The sequence below is a fragment of the Copadichromis virginalis genome, linkage group LG3 (assembly GCF_057382275.1).
Source record: "Copadichromis virginalis isolate Kocher_CV1m ecotype Utaka linkage group LG3, C_Virginalis_male_GT1.1, whole genome shotgun sequence".
Lineage (NCBI taxonomy): Eukaryota > Metazoa > Chordata > Actinopteri > Cichliformes > Cichlidae > Copadichromis > Copadichromis virginalis.
In genome coordinates, this window is record NC_140620.1 from 13,820,563 (window position 1) to 13,839,889 (window position 19,327).

The 19,327-nt window shown below is 41.2% G+C and overlaps 1 protein-coding gene across 1 annotated transcript; it reads right to left on the bottom strand.

Annotated features, from left to right (window-relative positions):
* Nucleotides 1-931: 931 nt before the first annotated feature.
* Nucleotides 932-2,309, bottom strand: LOC146712930 (urokinase plasminogen activator surface receptor-like). Its single transcript, XM_085437150.1, has 4 exons — nt 2,306-2,309; nt 2,084-2,227; nt 1,739-1,849; nt 932-1,629 (listed from the first exon to the last, which is right to left on the bottom strand). Exons 1-4 carry the CDS (start codon nt 2,307-2,309, stop codon nt 1,427-1,429), a joined length of 462 nt encoding a protein of 153 aa, XP_085293276.1. The 3' UTR covers nt 932-1,426.
* Between the last annotated feature and the right edge of the window lie 17,018 nt (nt 2,310-19,327).

Below are 19,327 nucleotides of genomic sequence, written 5' to 3' on the forward strand. Positions count from 1 at the left end.
AGAGATAAAAACAGTAAATAGTTTGACCTTGGTCTAAAGATAAGTCCACACGGTTGCAGGGAATGTGTGAAAGTTGGCTGTTAATTCCCATTATGTGTGGTTACTGTATATTACTGGTAGTGATGTAGATTAGCCATGATGCTACAGATTAGCAGCTGGAGCTAATTTGCCCGTTCGTGTGGAAACCTCGTGGCGCTGTGGTGGATCTCCACCTGTACTGGGCTGTAATCACAGTGGATTCAGACCTGGGAATCACATCTTCTGTTTATGTTTATTTCATCTATGCTACTGTAAGAAGTATCGGTGTTTCGAGTTTGAAACAAGCCAGGCCACTCACCATAATGCAGTGTGCCTAAGAAACTGTGTACAAGTGTATAAAAATGTTTTTATATATTGCAGAAGATACAGTAAAGGCAGACTCACAAAGCTGCCTAATTCTTTTTAATCAAAGTGTGTAACATATGACATTTTAAAGAATTCTTCATGTGGACATTATCCATGTTTTATTTGTGTAACACAAAGTCACTCATAATGTGACCTCTGTGTTAAATGTAGCAGTGTAGTTTTCATCTCAGAAATCTCCACAATTAAAGAAGAATAACAGCCGTGTTGCATTATTCTTTTAATCCTGATCTTGCTGAGCGACTGTGTTAAAACTTCTTTAAAGAACTGAATTGTTGTCTTATTAATTGCGTTCATTTGATATTTCTGCTTCATTAAAATTTCTCTCTTGGCAGAGGTGGAAACGTCTTTTTTCCCTCTCTCTCTATGTTTCCCTGCTTGGCTTGTACTGTACGTATAATTATGTACACATGTTGTGCAACTGGAACCAGATGATGTTTGAAGATTTGTAATTATCTCGCTGATATTTTGCAGAATTGAATGATTGTACAACATATATCTTTAGATTCTTAAAAGAACAAGACTTGGGTGCACAGGTATACATTTATTTGAGATTTTCTCTAATCCACAAGGCACAAAAATTCTTCAGGCTTAAATATCTACATAGACTCACTTAAATCTTTTAAGAAGTGGTGCTAAAGCTTCTACAGAGCCAAGATCAGCTAAAACAGTTGTGTGTCAGTACAGGTTAATCTGATGTGTCACCAAGACTGAAGCTGCCACATTCAAATGAACATTGACTCTACATCTACATCATCAGTGTGCGTGTCATTCATAGAAGCTGCTGGGAGAGTTCAAGTAACATAATAATGAGTATACACACTTTGTACGTCAAAATGTTTTAGAAATGTTAAAGAAAACAGTATAAATGTATAAAGGACTTAAAGAAATTAAAGGAGCAAATTTTAAAATATTTGAGGAAGGATAAAAAGTAAAGACTGTTATTCATGAAACTCTATTTTCATCCAACTCTTGGTAAATAAGTGGTTTAAAGAAAAGTGGACTGTGATCGTTTTCCCGTCAGCTAAGAGAAAAAGACCAAAGAGATCAGCGGGGCCACAAAAAGCAGGAGGTGGGCTGTTGTACTGCTGGCTCTGTTGCAGAGGTCACCCTGGCAGCAGCTGATTTCTCCTCCAATGTCTGCTGAGAGCTGTTCAGTTTGTGAATGTGAACAAATCGTCTTGGAGGCACAGCCCTTTACTTTAGTAGTTGTCACTCCTGCTTTCACTGAGAAAACAAAAATTATTCAACTACAAGTTTGAAAAAAGAATCACTGAATGTTCCTCTAAGCAGAAAAGAAGAAACATGCATAAACGTAATGCTGTAGGCCCATTACCTGCTGCTGAGATGCAGTAGTCCTCATTTCCATTGCAGCTGAGAGTTTTGGTGCAGTCCTTTTCATCACACTGGAAGCACTTTTTCCCATTTGGAGAGGAGATGCTCCAATCTATGAAGCACAAAAATATATGTCATATTTCTTTCATTGATTATTCCATCAAGTGCCAAAAAACTTCAGATACGCAAATACTGGATTCTTTCTCATCAAGTGAACTTGGTGAGTGAAAAAATAAATTGTCTTAAACCTCATTTTGTAACTTTTTTCACATAATTAATAAAATCTAGTTATTTATCACAACAGGGAATACTATTCCACAATACCAAGAAACATGGTATGAATTACCAGGGACATCTTGAGAGTTGCAAAGATCAGAGGTGCAACACATGGTGTTAATTACAGCTTGGGAAAATCCGAGATTGAGTGAGCCATTGAAGCACTGATCAGGTGTAAAACAGGTTCTCAACACACGTTTAGTTTCCAAACCACCTGAAACCAAAGAGGAAACACTGTCAGCTCAGTAAGGTCAAAAAAGAATAGAAGAAGAACTATCAAATAAAATCTTACCCATTTCTGCCTTGGTGGCAGAGCCCCTGGTGTCGATGAGGTCCGCCCCGAGTTCCTGAAGGCTCTGGACGTTGTAGGGCTGTCTTGGTTGACACGTCTCTGCAATGTTGCGTGGAGATCAGGGGCAGTACCTGTGGACTGGCAGACCGGGGTGGTGGTCCCCATCTTCAAGAAGGGGGACCGGAGGGTGTGTTCCAACTACAGGGGGATCACACTCCTCAGCCTCCCCGGGAAAGTCTATGCCAGGGTGCTGGAGAGGAGGGTTCGTCCGCTAGTCGAACCTCGGATACAGGAGGAACAATGCGGTTTTCGTCCTGGTCGCGGAACACTGGACCAGCTCTTTGTCCTCTCGAGGATACTTGAGGGTGCATGGGAGTTTGCCCAACCAGTCTACATGTGTTTTGTGGACCTGGAGAAGGCATTCGACCGTGTCCCTCGGGGCGTCCTGTGGGAGGTGTTGCGCGAGTATGGGGTGTCTGGCCCATTGCTACGGGCCATTCAATCCCTATACAACCGTTGCAAGAGCTTGGTTCGCATTGCCGGCAATAAGTCGGACTCGTTCCCGGTGGGTGATGGGCTCCGCCAGGGCTGCCCTTTGTCTCCGGTTCTGTTCATAATTTTTATGGACAGGATTTCTAGGCGCAGCCAAGTGGCGGAGGGCTTTCGCTTTGGTGGCCTCAGAATCTCATCTCTGATTTTTGCGGATGATGTGGTTCTGTTGGCTTCATCGGGTGAGGGCCTCCAGCTCGCACTGGAGCGGTTCGCAGCCGAGTGTAACGCAGCGGGAATGAGGATCAGCACCTCCAAATCTGAGGCCATGGTTCTCAGCCGGAAAAGGGTGGAGTGCCCACTCCGGGTCGGGGATGAGTTCCTGCCCCAAGTGGAGGAGTTCAAGTATCTCGGGGTCTTGTTCGCGAGTGATGGGAGAAGGGAGCTGGAGATCGACAGACGGATTGGGGCTGCGGCTGCAGTAATGCGGACGCTGCACCGGTCAGTCGTGGTGAAGAGGGAGCTGAGTGTAAAAGCGAAGCTCTCAATTTACCGGTCGATCTACGTCCCTACCCTCACCTATGGCCACGAGCTGTGGGTAGTGACCGAAAGAACGAGATCGCGGATACAAGCGGCGGAAATGAGCTTCCTCCGAAGGGTGGCTGGCCTCTCCCTTAGAGATAGGGTGAGAAGTTCGGCCATCCGGGAGGGGCTTAGAGTAGAGCAGCTGCTGCTCCACATCGAAAGGAGCCAGCTGAGGTGGTTCGGGCATCTGGCAAGGATGCCCCCTGGGCGCCTCCTGGGCGAGGTGTTCCAGGCATGTCCCACCGGGAGGAGGCCCCGGGGCAGACCCAGGACATGCTGGAGAGATTATATCTCTCGGCTGGCCTGGGAACGCCTTGGTATTCCCCCGGACAAGCTGGAGGAGGTGGCTGGGGAGAGGGAGGTCTGGACCTCTTTGCTTAGGCTGCTACCCCCGCGACCCGACCTCGGATAAGCGGATGAAGATGGATGGATGGATGGATTTTTGAATTCATTCTGGCTGAACCACAGCGAGTATGGGACGAAGGACAATCTCTTGTCCCAATGCAGACTCCAGATGTTCCAGGTATGCAATCATAGCATTTCAATGTGCAGGCTGATAAACCACAAAATATTTTTAAAAAGAGAGTTAAATCATGTTTTCTTGCATTAACTGTGTGGATAAATTATGAAACACTGACTAAAATAGATTCAAACAAAGAACAAAAAAAATCCTTTACAGGAAGTAGACACATTGCTGGGTTGTACATGTTGTAAAAGCAATTTAAAAAAGTTTCATTGAATATTAGAGTACACACTTCCTTTAAAAGAACAGATAACTGAACAAAAACTTGCCTTTGGGGAGCAGCACGATCCCAAGGACCAGCACAAGGATCTGCATCGTGAGATGATCAGACAGAAGTGAATTTTAGTTTAGTTTCTGTTCAGGTTATAAGTAATTCTTATTGGAGGGAGTGGTCTCCTCACTCTGACCACTCCTTAACTCTTCCTTTGACAGTGAAGGAGCCTGACTATCACAAATGTTTATTTGCACAGCAAATATTAGCCTTTCTTCAATTTGTAAATTAACAATCATACTGGCAAACACGTTATTTGAAAAGATCTTTGAACTTTTAGATGCTTCTGAGATCCTATGAAAGCTCGTAAATAATCAGTTCAAAGAAAAGGCTAGTCCAACATTAACACCTTGAATAATTTGAAAATGATTTGGTTCAATCGGTGACTAGCTTTGGGAAAAGCCACTAATGAAATGTAATCAGTTAAAATCCAGACAAATACAAAACTCTTGTGGAAAAATACTGTACAAATATTACTAGTTTACTAGTGGACTAGTTGCATCAAAGGTCGCACTTCCTGCTGTCGCTGCTGTATTGTCAGGGGTTGACATTTGTTCTATCACAAATAAGAGAAATAAGACACTGCAGACCAACTCAGAGAGTTTTTAAACGTGCGCACGGGTGGGTGCCTCTGAGAAGACACACACACCGATTGCAGGCTTGCTTGCTTTATTTATAGGGCAAAGCAGGTTACATAGTACTTCCTCTTCTGCGAGAAGTCGGGGAGAGTTTAGGCATTAGCTCAGCTTATCTGACCTTACACACACTGGAGTAAAGAATACAGAAGTATATCATGCTTTATCTGACATCACAGACACTGAAGTAAAGAATGCATCATGTTCTCTTTAACAATAGGCTCGGTTATGTGAAAATATATGAACACTTGAATATAAGGCACACTTGATTATATTGTATTTCATAAAAATCCTCTTACATGTATAAAAGTAAATGGGAGGAGAGAGACCCCTTCCTCTACACTGAAAAATCTGCACTTGTTCCACAGCGTTACGACCGGGCTCAAAAGCCACAAAATAAACATGGAAACTAACACTGGAATTTGACAGGGAAGAGGGTGCAACACACGGGGATTAGCAATGGTTTATGTGGGAAGTCAGTGTTTAAAGACGTTCATGATGTCTTTGTAAGCAAACCTATTTAAAAGGTAAACATGAGACGCTGAAAGAACGTCTTTCTACATTCATGTTGGTGGTCCTGTTTTTTTTAATTCATGGATTTTTAATGGTAGCAAATGAATAAAATGGCCTAATCAGTTATTCTAAATGTGAATAGAAGTTTATAATGTTTACCAGTTTTTCTCAGTGAGAATAGTGTGTGACAGCTGACAGCGGCATGGTCAGTATTCGGCTGGAGCTTTGAAACCATGGTGGAGGATGCAGGGTTTCCTCTATAGCCGGGGAGCAGAGAGAACAGTGGGTATGCTCCTGACCCAACATGCAAAAATAATTGCATGTTATTATTATTATGTTATACTTATTATTATTGCAAAAAACACGTGTTATAGAATAAGAAAAGGTGTGGCCTGCACCTCAGACGTGCTGCTTTGTTTACAGCGGTGGTCTTCAAACTTTTCACAATAAGTACCACCTTATAAAATATATGGCTCTTAAAGTACCACCTTATGACCGACATTATAGTAGTATTTAACACCATATACAGTTTACATGAGAAATTTTATTTCTTATACTAATTATATTTTATTTAACTGTCATAAACAGGATGTGACAAGTGATAATAATAACAACTGTACTGCATTAAAACATTCACAGCAGGTTGGAAATCCAGTCATTAAGTCATGAACCCTCCGTCCAGGTCCAAACTACTCCGTGTTTATTAAGGCTGTTGTGTTTTTAACATGTTTAAATTCTTTGTATCTCTTTGCTCTTTTTAATCTGAACAGGCCCCTAAAACGAGGCAGTGATCACTGTCAGACTCTCTTGGTCTTTGTTTCCATCGTTCGTTTTAAAGCTCAGTTTTTAAAACCTTGTAATGTAACTACAGCCAACACATACAGCAGTAAATTAAAGACTAGACTCGTCGTATTGTGGCTGGATTATCTCAGTTGTTCTCGTGACTGAAGTTTGGTCCATTTACAGCACCTGCCGTGTGATTGCATTTGTCCCTGACCATCGGGAACCCTCATGTTAACTTGCAAAGGAAGATGTTTGGAGGGGGTGAGTGCAGGTCTGTGTCAGTGTACATGCCTATGTTTGTGTGTGTGTGTGTGTGTGTGTGTGTGTGTGTGTGTGTGTGTGTTGTGTGCAGTGTTGGGACTAATGCGTTACAGTAACTACGTTATTATTGTGGTAACGAGCACGGTAACTAGTTATTATACCAAAATCAGGAACGCGTTAATCATTACTGGGATTTAGATAGGCTCGTTATTCGTTCGTACTTTTCTAAGTAGCTGACAGCTGGTAACTGTGCAGGGGCGGGTCTAGCAAAGTGTTGCCAGGGGGCCAGGTAGGGCATTAACAGGGAAAGGGGGGCACAAAGAAATACTTTTCTTTCTTATTCTCATTTAAAATATCTAGCATTAAAAAAAATAATTATCTGAATCTTACAACAAACGATTGATAGATTGATACATATATACCATCAGAACAGTGTACATCACTGTCACAACAGCGTTTGTTTTCATTCAAAGGCTTTATGATTTTTCCTATAATGGTGGTTTGGTCTCTAGTCTAAATGCCCGGGCTGATTTTTTTTTGTCCCAGTCCAGCTCTGTATGCAGCTGATCTGCAGTCTGGTGTTACCTACATCTTCCTATTCAGAAGCAGAATTTCCGAGTTCTGAGTACAATCAAAGCACCACGACTGCAGTTTTTGTGTTGGTTGTAAAAAGCAGGCTAGAATCATGGCGGCGGTCAACAACGGTCCAGGCGTGGGATTTCTCTCGTGGAAATGTGCACATTATTTTTTCCTTTCTATTGGTAGGTGGCACAGTGCACTTGTGGCAAGTAAGCAAGTTAGAAGACTGGCAGTCTGGCTGGTATTCAGTTACGGAAGCAACACATTAACAAGAGAATTCTGAGTAAAACCAAAGTTACATTCCCTAGTAACTAGTTACTTTGAAAGTAATGAGTAACTTGAAGTAACTGAGTTACTTTTGATAGAAGTAACTAGTAATGTAACTAAGTTACTAATTTAAAGTAACTTACCAAACACTGGTTGTGTGTGTTCTGTGCACAATCACGAGAAAGTGTCCCTTCACCCAGTTAAGCAAAAGTCAACAATCTTTGATCAACGCGGCCTTGAATGAGGGGAAAGAGAGTCACAACAAACAGTCTTATTATCTAAAGCACGTGATAGCAGAGCTGTACTCAATCACAGCATTGTATATTATTTAATCGAAAAGGTTAAAAACCCACATATATTTGCATATATTATAGAGGCCAACAATAGTACTGAACGATGACCGTAGAAAACATGGACGACCTAACAGATGTAGCAGCTGCAGTCACGGAGAAACTTTATCTCTAAAATGGCCACAACAGTTCCTATTTTCATGGGAACTGCTCCACCTACATCACTGAACTGCTCCACCCTGTTCGACTTCTGTACTCTTCACTCTGTGACCTTCTTTAAACAGCTTGGTTCATGTGTTGCCTTCATCAACACTGTGTTTGTATGTCTGTAAATAAGAGTTTTGGTTGTTGTTGTTTATTTAAATGAAAGAAACAATGATAATGAGTGAATTCCTTCTGTGAATGAATGAAACATGAGCAGTATGTAAGTTTTAATAAAGATTTGCATGTAAATGCTCTTTACTCTGAGGATCCTCAGCGTCACTGTGACACGTGCCTTTATGTGCACATCTTTACTTTTAATAAGATGTTTCAACATGCAGACGTTAATCTAACACAGTAACAGCTGCCTTTGTTTCAGATCCAGCTCATTCCAGTTCACTGACAGAGACAAAGTTTTGGTGCTGCGATAACGACTCTGAGCCGATGAAGCTCTGATAACTCTGATAACATCTCCCTCCCAGTAATAAACTCCCAGCAGCAACTGCCACAGGCAAATGGGCATGAGGCAGGGTAGTTTCACTTCCTGTGTGGTGGATCATAAATTTGATTAGTTTTGAAGTTGTACATCTCTGTTCCTTACATTTCATGTCATGCCCTTATTAATGTTTTTATTGGTTGCTTTGACTGTTTTCGAATAGAATATGCAGTGGGAATATAGAGGGAGATAAGTAGTTTTGCCTGGGTTGATTGTGCGTCGATCCATTGTTAATGCCTCAGGGCTCCAGTAGGTGGGTTCGCGCGCTTCCTCCTTCACTCAATACAGACGAGTGAGAGTGAGAGCTGCGTGTCTGTGCCGTTCTTTCACCTCTCCTCACTATTTCCCCTGTTTAAGGTAACTGTCATGCACAAATCTGTATAAATGTGTGTTACTGTTGATTATTACATTGTTATCATTGTTCATTGTAGCGGAAGATGTGAATTGCGGACTATTTTGCTGAGAAGTTCCAGTTAATCTCTGTTGCTGCGTATGCTAGTTTTTGCTATTGCTCCGCCATATTGTGTGAAGATTTTTCTGTTACTATCTGTATAAGTTAACTACTGAAAGACATGCAGTACTTAAAGTATTATTTCATTGCTGTGGAAAGTTAGTGACTGTGTCAGCTAACATGTGCAAGTTAAAAAGATGTTTTTGTCTAATGCTACAGTTCATGTTATCTAAAGTATTCTCATCAGCTAATGCAGCAAACAATAGTGACTTAGTTTGGATACAGTTGTCCTGAGACTGAGTGCATCCATAAGAATATTGTTTTGGTTGTATTGCTTCTGAAACTCAATACAGACGAGTGAGAGTGAGAGCTGCGTGTCTGTGCCGCTCTTTCACCTCTCCTCACTATTTCCCCTGTTTAAGGGCACAACACCTGCAGTTACAGTAAAACAGTCTTTGTAATTCACATCTGTGTGACTCGTTTAAGTTTTTTGTCCTGACAGTGAAACTCTTACAGATACAGATGTGACGAGGCTGCTGCACATGTTAGTAAATCTGTCTCTAAATCTGCTTTATAATTTCAGCCTTTGTTGTGAACACGTATTTTTCAAACAGCAGGGTCAGACACACTGTGGAAAAGTAAGATGCACGTTTTGTAGTCCATCTTCTGGTAATTGTAGTTTTAACCCTGTGGACATCCAGCATCACGTTGTTAATGAAAGAGTGTGTAAGGTCATTCTCAGCACATGGCTCTGTTATTTCCTAACTCCTTATCAGTTCTCCTAGTGACCTTTCCTTGACCTCAGTGGAGTTTTCACTGAGGTCAAGCTTGAGCATGAAGGTGTGTGAAAATTTCAAAAAATTGTCGAAATTTCCTTCACCTCATTGGTGTTTTAGGACTTTCAGACTGTTTATTAAAAAAGGTTGATGGTTTGCTGTTCAAACTGATTTCCTGTTCCTTGTATATTTGTCACACTTACATGTTTCAGATCAGGAAGATGTAGCTTTGGATTTGTTCCCTTAATAACAAACGCCTCCATTTACAATCTTTATTTTGTATTTTCCTTGTTTAATATTTTAATGTGTTTGATCTGAAACATTTAAGTGTGACAAACATACAAAAACCGGGAAACCAGGAAGGAAACAAACACAGTTTCACTCTGTCTGTGTTTGTTTCCAACGTATGTTATGGTAAATGGCCTGTATTTATATAGCGCTTTTCTAGTCCCTAAGGACCCCAAAGCGCTTTACATATCCAGTCATCCACCCATTCACACACACATTCACACACTGGTGATGGCAGCTACATCGTAGCCACAGCCACCCTGGGGCGCACTGACAGAGGCGAGGCTGCCGGACACTGGCGCCACCGGGCCCTCTGACCACCACCAGTAGGCAACGGGTGAAGTGTCTTGCCCAAGGACACAACGACCAAGACTGCTTGAGCCGGCAACCTTCTGATTACAAGGCGAACTCCCAACTCTTGAGCCACGATCGCCCAGATGTTCTTATGTGTTGTTTGTTTGAAACTTGTGATCAGTATTTTAAAGTTTTTAAACTGAACTCAAACACAAACTACAAACTGGTCAGACATTGAAATGAATTGTTCCTCTGAGTATCTGAACCTGCTGTTGTGTTGCTTTTGTGTGCTGCTGTCACTGATGGCTGCTGCTGTGACAACAGACACACAAACAGTTTGATGTCATCAGAAATCCCTCTGCATACACTGAGAGAAAAGCTGCTTTACTTTCACACTCCAACACTGTTGTCATGTCCTGCAGTCTGAGTGTAAAACAACACTGCCCCCGTGAGGTCAAACTGGAGCATTGCACATGATAATTCGCATCCAGCAAACGTCTTGGACCTTCACACACATCTGACCCTGATTTAGTGGAGACTTTAGAAATTTCAGTGTTTCTAAAGTCTATTTCCTTTCTTATGATAATTTTAATTACTATTATTTGTTTTTGTTATTTTATGTGTCATAATCTTTTATTTTGTAGTTGTTTCAAAATGTTTTATTCTTTGTATCTGTACTTTATGAACTAATGAGGGATCAAAAATGCTGTAAAAATGAATTTTTTGTATGCTTGCTCTGCATATACTGCAGAAGCTGGGTCTTCCTTCTGAAAGGCACAAGTTGTTCATCCACTGTAACACAATCACTGAGAATCACTGACAATCACCCTCGACTCCCGTGACGTGTCCTCTTCTCTGCTCCTGTGCCTTCACACACCCCGTGTGTCCTGCAGTCCTGTGTTCCGCTGTCCTCCTGAGGAAAAACAACAGACACAGCCGTCATGGCACCAACTCCAGGAGGTATACACTGAACAGCACTTTAAACACTGACATGGAGTCTAACTCAACGATCCTGCGCCGGAGGAAGCTCCATCACTCTGTGGAGACGAGCCTGATCAGACTCTGTGAACACTGAGTTTTCAAGCTTTTCTAATCCTGTGTGTGTAGCAGGAAAATACAGTCAGAGTTCAAAGGCCAAACATTCAAAACCAGCAGCTACACTTTTTAAACAAAACTCAGTCGAGGAAATAACTGATCACTGATGTGAAGTCAGGGAGTACCGAGGTAAACTTTTCTTATCTTTGAGAGCTATTAAAACAACTACCAATGACATTAAATCGTTCTGCTGAGTGACAAAAATACCAGTAGTTAATACATTAGATGGTTACCTAGGCAACTAGGAATCTGTCAGCTACAAATTGATGCATGAACGATGGGATCAGTTTATACTTGCATGTAATTTTACTGAAACAGCTGATTGAGGATTAGTGTTGTTGAAGTTTTTTGGTCCAAAGCTCAAACTCACATAATGAGGTCAAATTTGATCTTATAAACAAAAACACTGATCCCAGTAACAGTGTTCATGGATACTGAGGGTAAGCAAACCATACAGCTGACAAAGATAAAGAGAAAACTGAAATCAGATTTTGATAAATGAAACATTCAGGTGTGAAAATAATATAAATATGTAATCTGAGCTCAAAATGATGTAACTACAGTCAGTGGAAACAAAACCATCAAAGTAAAAAATGTCCAAGTGTTGCCTTCATTTGTTTAAAGACATAAAAGTTATTTTTGCTGACTGCAGTTGCAGAGAGCTGTCTCTGACTGCAGTTTCAGGTTTAGTTGAGCCAGCTAACTGTCACGGCTGGGGCGGCAGTCGTGTGGAGGGTGAGAAAGGAGGATCCAATAGCAGACAATGGCGGAGGTGCAAGTGGGTTTTATTTACAGTGCACAAAACCAAGGTGTGGGCAGAACCGAACATAAACCTAAACTGGGAAAACTAATGCAAAAATGGAGGACATGAAGCGAGGAGCAGAGAGACACGAAGAAACATGGAACAGTGCAGACTACACGGGAGGTTCACAGAGAAATACAGACAACGCCACGAAAAGCACAGGCAGACACCAACTATAAATACACACACCAGGTAATCAGGAAATGGCACACAGGAGGGGACACAGCTGGAACTAATGGGCATAACGAGACAGGGGAGAGGTAAAACTGAACACACTGACATGAGACATGAACTTTCAGAATAAAACAGGAAACAGACACAGAACCAGACAGGACACACTACTAAATCTCCATTTGCACTATTTGCCTATTTGCACTACTCTGCCTGGTTTACACTCAATGTCACTTACCCATTATATTGTATATTGTATAGTTTTCTTGTTATATGTAAAATTGTATTTATTTAAATTTTTACTTTTTAATTATTTTACTTGCATTTTTAATCACTTTTATATTTAAATATATTTAAATGTTCATTTGCTATTTATCTAGGGATTGAGAGTAACGCAATTTCTATTCTCTGTATGTCCTGTACATGTGGCAGAATCGACAATAAAGTTGACTTTGACTTTGACTTTGAACTTGACAGGCAGACTCATGAGCAGACACAATAACACCATGGACAGACAGAGGGAACACAGAGAAGTGGGAGCAGGCAGGCAGAGAACAGAAACCTAACAAATGGCAAAATCACAACAGAATACACACTCGGAATGAACAAAAGCATAAGGAAACAAAACACTGAGTCCTCAGACTCAGGACTAGGGATGGGTATCGTTTAGGTTTTATCCGATACCGGTGCCAAATCGGTACTTTTGAAACGGTGCCGGTGTTTAAATGGTGCTCGAACCGGTGCTTAAAGAATGGAGAAGACAAAATTGGTCCAAAAACCTCTCATGTTCAGCTGGTTTTATGTAAAAAGATAACAATGTTAGCCTTTTCTGCAGCTATGGGGCATATATGGTATCACTCTTGGCTGGAAGCAGTGCTTAAACAATGGAAAAAAAACACAAACTTTGTCCAAAAACCTCTCATGTTTAACTGTTTTCCACTTTTTCTTTGGGCATTTTAGCCTTTTTGGCCAGGGTGAAGGGAGTATCTGCCATCAAACAAGAAGACAGCCGCATGTAGCTATGATGATGTTTGCTAGTTCACCTTACATGCATTAATGTAATAACGTGGTTAGCCTACTCAACGTAAATTACACATGAACAACATTAAGCTACTCACGCAGAGAAGAACGGCTGCTGCTGCCGTCATCATCCTCATCATTTCTGCTACACTGGCAGGGCTAGGGGCCAGGACTCTCCTCTTCGTGTTTTTGGGGGATGTTGCTCCGGGTCCGATAACAGGCACCACTCCCGCAGTAGATGTGCTCGGTGTGAGGTCTCGCAGCAAGCTATCATACGGCGCATTTCTGGGCTTTAAAAAAAAAACACTATGCGTTCGCCTTGGGCATTTTTAATCTGTAGCTCTGCTCTAAAAGAACGTACGTACCTGACCCCGCCTACTATCCTCGGAAACGTAAAATGATTGGCTAGAAGTGTATCACAGCTCAGGAAAAAAACAGCACCGAAATAAAGCACCGAAATGTGCGCTGCTTTTCGGTCTGGTTACTACCTTCTATGTCAGAACTGGTGCCATCATGGCACCGGACACCGGTACCCATCCCTACTCAGGACCATGACACTAACACAAAGAAAGTCTGACTGTGTTGAACTTGATTTGTAGTCACAGCCCTCTGGATGTTCCAGTGAACTACAGAGCTGAAATGTAAAGACTTGTTTTAAAGATGAAGCTCGTCCACTGAGATGAGCTGTCAGCAAAAACAGAAGCAGCCATTAAAGATAGAAACTGCTGTCTGTGCTCAGTTCATCTGTTTCTGCAGGATTTTGAACACTGACAACACCCAGAACTCTGAACAGCAGCAGCAGACTCAATGCCGGAAAAACCTCTGAGACATTTTAAACCTGCTGCAGTTCAATAGGAGGCTGGTTTGTTTCCTCACTCTGCTTTTGTCTACATTTGTAGATCAAAAAAACAACAACAGCAACAACAACAAGCACAGCAGGAGCTGACAGACCAACTTTCAGTCCAACAGATCCATCTTCCTCCTCTTTGTCTTCCTTTCCTCCATCTTTGTTGTCTTCATCCTCTGTGTGTCCTCTGTTACGGATTCAAATATTGGGGATGGATACAAGAGGAAAAACCACAATAACAACACTGGTCCGGCCGGGTTGAGTCAAACGATGATTTTAATGATCACACGCGTGGGAGATGGACACCGTATGCAGACAGCCTCAGATCTCAAAATGGTGGAGCATTGATCAAACTCTTATAGCCTCTGGTGCCTCCACCTAATCATAAAAAGCCTAAACATTCACATTCTTTCTCTCACACGGCGCCTAAGCTACGACCTTGGCTCCCTGTTTATCTGCTCCTGCTGAGATGGGGCAGAAAACTCCAGCATGTTCTGTTCTCTTCTAATCAGACAAATAAGGCAATGACTTTCTGCAAACAGTATTTCTTATAACTCAGCAGTATATTGCATCATAAAACAATATCATTCATTCACAATAAATCAGCAGGCTAATGTAATGCAAATCAGTTTAACAAATGCAACAGTTATCAGCTTCTTCTAATTCAGGAGAATAATGCAAACTAAAACTACATAATAATTCACAGTCTTTAATTAGGGGTCTAACATGGCATAAAATAATATTATAATCCCACACCTCCTGTCTGACCTGCAGGTGAGAAACAGGTGTGAGGTGTCAGCTGTCAGGTAGGTGATGAGTGAAGAACAGAACAGAATCCATTTCCTCTTCAAACTTCTGTCAGACATTATCTACTGCACTCTGATCACATCACTCAGACCAGCTGCTTTCTACAAAGTCTCATCAGCAACATCTTTAGAAACAAACATCAACAACCAGGAAGCAGCTTCACCTCTGATCACACACACACTCAACTCTACTCACTCACCTGGAGGATCAACATGAAGGTTGGTGGTGTTGATGACCTTCAAATACTTTGTTCCTATCAGGACGACACCACACCTGTAGGTTCCAGCATCATTAATCGTCACATCCTTCAGAATCAAAGACACGTCTCCATCCTTCATCTGTCTGTCCTGCAGATCCACCCGGTTCATAAAAGATGGATGCTGGTTTTCTAAAAGAAAGTGACCATCCCGGTACAAAAGCACACATAGACAACCGTAGCTTGCCTCCACCAGTGTGTGAATGCGAGAGTGAATGAATAGTGGTATTGTAAAGCGCTTTGGGCGCCTTGAAAAACGCTATATAAATCCAATCCATTATTATTATTATTATTATTATTATTATTATTATTATTATTATTATTATTATTATTATTATTATTATTAATAGACGTAGGCTGCCGGGGATTCCCATGATGCATTGAGTTTTTCCTTTCCAGTCACCTTTCTCACTCACTATGTGTTAACAGACCTCTCTGCATTGAATCATATCTGTTATTAATCTCTGTCTCTCTTCCACAGCATGTCTTTATCCTGTCTTCCTTCTCTCACCCCAACCGGTCGCAGCAGATGGCCGCCCCTCCCTGAGCCTGGTTCTGCCGGAGGTTTCTTCCTGTTAAAAGGGAGTTTTTCATTCCCACTGTCGCCAAAGTGCTTGCTCATAGGGGGTCATATGATTGTTGGGTTTTTCTCTGTAGGCTATCTATTACTGAACGATATACTGTACAATGTAAACCACCTTGAGGCGACTTGTTGTGATTTGGCGCTATGTAAACAAAATTGAAATGAAATGAATTGAGGGAGCAGGAACACAAGGAGGAACAGGAGGTTGCTCAGAAAAGAGTCATGATGTGGTTTCTTTCTTTCTTTCTTTGTGGTTTCTTTCGCATAGCTTAGCATGATGGCTGTAATCAGGGTGAGCAGCTAGCTTGTCTCTGTTCACAGTCAAAGAGAAAGAGCAGCTGCATTATGATGGTTGTTTGTCCATAACTGACGTCTTCAGTTCTCACTGCTGAGACCATCCACCTCAAATTCTTAAGAGAAGACTTTTTCCTCCTCATATCTCTTAGTGTCTTAATTTAACAGTCTAAATCCAAAACTATTCTAGAAATGATTTCTAACAGTTGAACAGTTTCTGAAAGTTATAATAATGTAAAGAAAAGAAAGCAACCAAACTCCTGGGAAATCAGCAGATGAGCGATTACAGATATTCCTTGTTGTACTTTAGACTAAATAAAAATAGCTTAAGTTTGCTGCTTTAGGTCATGAGTGGAAGGGAGTGCAGTCCTATACCAGTCCTGTGCCTGGTATATTCAATTAGGAAAAAAAGATCAGACCCAAACATGTTTCATCGCATGCATTTTCCACATTTTCCATTTTCCACATATTTCTACTAATATTGTAGTTTGATTCCAAAAATCAAAGAAAAGGCTGTAAAAGTTTTTTTTTTTAACTGTTCACATTAATATATATTTTCTAAAATGCATTCATATACATTTTCATATGAAGGATATATTTGTGGGTCACATTTGGAGGACCCTTTGTTTCCTTGCGATGATAAAATTGGTCTCCAAATAAAATGCTTTTCAGTTTAATTAATATTGGGCCAAATGACAACAACATATTGTCTCAAAGCACTTTCTTATTGTAAGGTAAATACTCTACAATAACAAAAAGAAAACAAAGAAAACTCATCAATCATATGACTCCCTATGACCCTGTGGGGACTTTGGAGACAGTTGGGATGGAGAAACTCCATTTCAACAGGAAGAAAACTCCAACAGAACATGCTCAGGATGACTGAATAGAGAGAGGACAGTATTAGCTGGTACTCTCTCACACATGAGCACCTCCAGAGACCTAATCCAGGGCAGGTATGGAGTTATTGGAGAGACAAAGTGGCTGATGTAATCTGCAAAAGCCAGATCTGTTGCATTGGAGAGACCCTGGAGGGAGTCCTTATGGCGATGCTGAAGAGAGGGAGGCTTCACTGAAATCCCTTCCTGCTGTTACGGGGCGATTGTGGCTCAAGAGTTGGCAGTTCATCTTGTAATCGAAAGGTTGCCGGTACGAGCCTCTGACGGTCTTGGTCATTGTGTCCTTGGGCAAGACACTTCACCTGTTGCCTACTGGTGGTGGTCAGAGGGCCCGGTGGCGCCAGTGTCCAGCAGCCTCGTCTCTGTCAGTGCGCCCCAGGGCGGCTGTCGCTACAATGTAGCTTGCCATCACCAGTGTGTGAATGTGTGGATGACTGAATGTAGTGTAAAGTGCTTTGGGGTCCTTAGGGACTAAGTAATGCGCTATAGAAATACAGGCCATTTAAGGAGAAACAATCTGCGACTTCTGATGCATGTGAGACTAAACAGTCTGCTGAAAAAGATGTAACAGCATTGAAATTTCCTGCTCTCACTGCTGCGGTAAGAAAGCTTCTGTAAAAGGAAGAAACATCTGGCTGAAACAGGAAAAAACACCATTAAAATCCCCTTCTGCTAGGGCAACACCCAAGTAAAAAAAACACAATATGTGGGGCCCATCTGGCTTCCCTAAGAAGCCTAAGAAATAACAGTTTCAGAAGTGTGGTCATTATAAAAGTGTTTGTGGATATGAGAGCTTATCTACAGATTAAAAGGCTGGGCGTGATGAATAAGATCGAATGTGCCTGTGAGCCTGTGGATGTTATTATATCTACTCCTCACCCCAGGGCACTCTATGTGGGCCACATTATTGATGTCCAACCATGACCCAACTTTTACTTCACATGACGTTCAGCATTTGGATGGGGTAATTTATTGGACGCCATGTTGATGTCTATGACAGGTGCTGGAAATTTACATGATTAATAAATGTCATAGCGTGTATCCACCAAGAAACGTCCCTCCGGGACAATCTCCTGATAAAAGGGTGTCAACTGCATTGAGGGACCGGTTGATCGAATCCATATCTGACTTGGGTTGTTTCCAGTGGGAAGATTACTTTTAAAATGTATTCCACTACAGATTACATGCCCCAAGATAAGTTACTCAATGAGAGTAACATATTCTGAATACTTTTGATTACTTAATATATTGTTATGGTTTTTACAACTACACGAATGTACTATTGCTGTGTGATTTACTATTTTACTATTACTGAAGGTTACTCCCCATACCAATGCCAACTACATCTTTACATTTTGATATAAAATGAGTAACAGTAGGGTGGGCATTATGTAAGGCTGCACTTTTTCTAGTGACCTCATATAGAAAACTATTTCTGCATCAATAATGTGTTTTCTTCTTGTCTGTTAATAATCACAAGGAACTGCACATGCTTATTTGCAGCTAGCAGGTTGTTAATGCTATCCATCAAGTCTAAAATAAAAAGCATGTTAATACGTGGAGATCCTGAAGGCTGCTTCAAAAATGATCAGATTATATTTTAAATATTTGTTCAATTCTCTTCCAAACCCTAGCCTTCTGTTGTAAGTTTTGAGAGTCGACTAAAATAAAAATTAAACTGTTCTAACATCTCACCTGTTTGGTTTTATTACAATTGGTTTTCATGTAGTGAACTTAACTTACTTAACTTAACTGTATAAGGCTGATTAGACATTATAAAACAGATGATATGTAAAATCTAATTTTGCCAAAGTGCTTAAGATACCTTTTTTAAATTATTTTTTTTTCTTAAAGAAATCATACATCATGTGCAATTTTATATGTCATGTGTAATTACCATTGTAAATATTCTAAAAAGCTTGGACAAAAAAGCATCGGGACTTCTTTAAGTTACTTGAAGACGCTTCACCTCTCGCCCGAGAAGCTTCTTCAGTTCTTGGATCAAATGGTGGAGAGTCCCAGGTTTAAGCCATGTGGGAGTGTCCCCCAAAAAGGGACAGTGGACCCCTTAATAATCTTTAAACCATCTGTCTTCTCTGTCCTTCTATCTCCATCCATGTCCACTGTGAACAACCATCTTTGAACAGAGCTGGTGGTTTACGACACCAACTGTCTGCCATCTATAATCCCGTTCTGAGATCCCTTCCCAAATAAATGTAAATAAATGCAAATAAATGCAAATAAATGTAAATGAGACGTTGAGTCTCAATGGGAATACAGTTGTTCTTCGCTATAATGCAGTTCCCCTTTCGCTGCCTCGCTGTTTGGCTGATTTTTTTTTTTTTTTTTTGTGTGTGTGTGTGCAACTTTTTTTTTTACAGCACATTGTGTTCTGCATCCTGATTGGCTGTAGAGCATTGTCAATCAATCAAAAACCGTGTCTTCTGTTCAGTACAGAATGCTTTCAGCTTGTCAAATTTACATAAATCTTCGATCGCTAGCAGTGTGACTCTGAAGTTCTGTACTGTATGTTTGTAAGTTTTCTC

Bases quoted from the DNA above. Each gene is read 5' to 3' on its own strand.
- LOC146712930 (XM_085437150.1), bottom strand. The intron at 1,850-2,083 runs GTAATTCATACC...TGTGCTTCATAG, and splicing joins CAACTCTCAAGATGTCCCTG to ATTGGAGCATCTCCTCTCCA. The intron at 1,630-1,738 runs GTAATGGGCCTA...TTGTTTTCTCAG, and splicing joins CTACTGCATCTCAGCAGCAG to TGAAAGCAGGAGTGACAACT.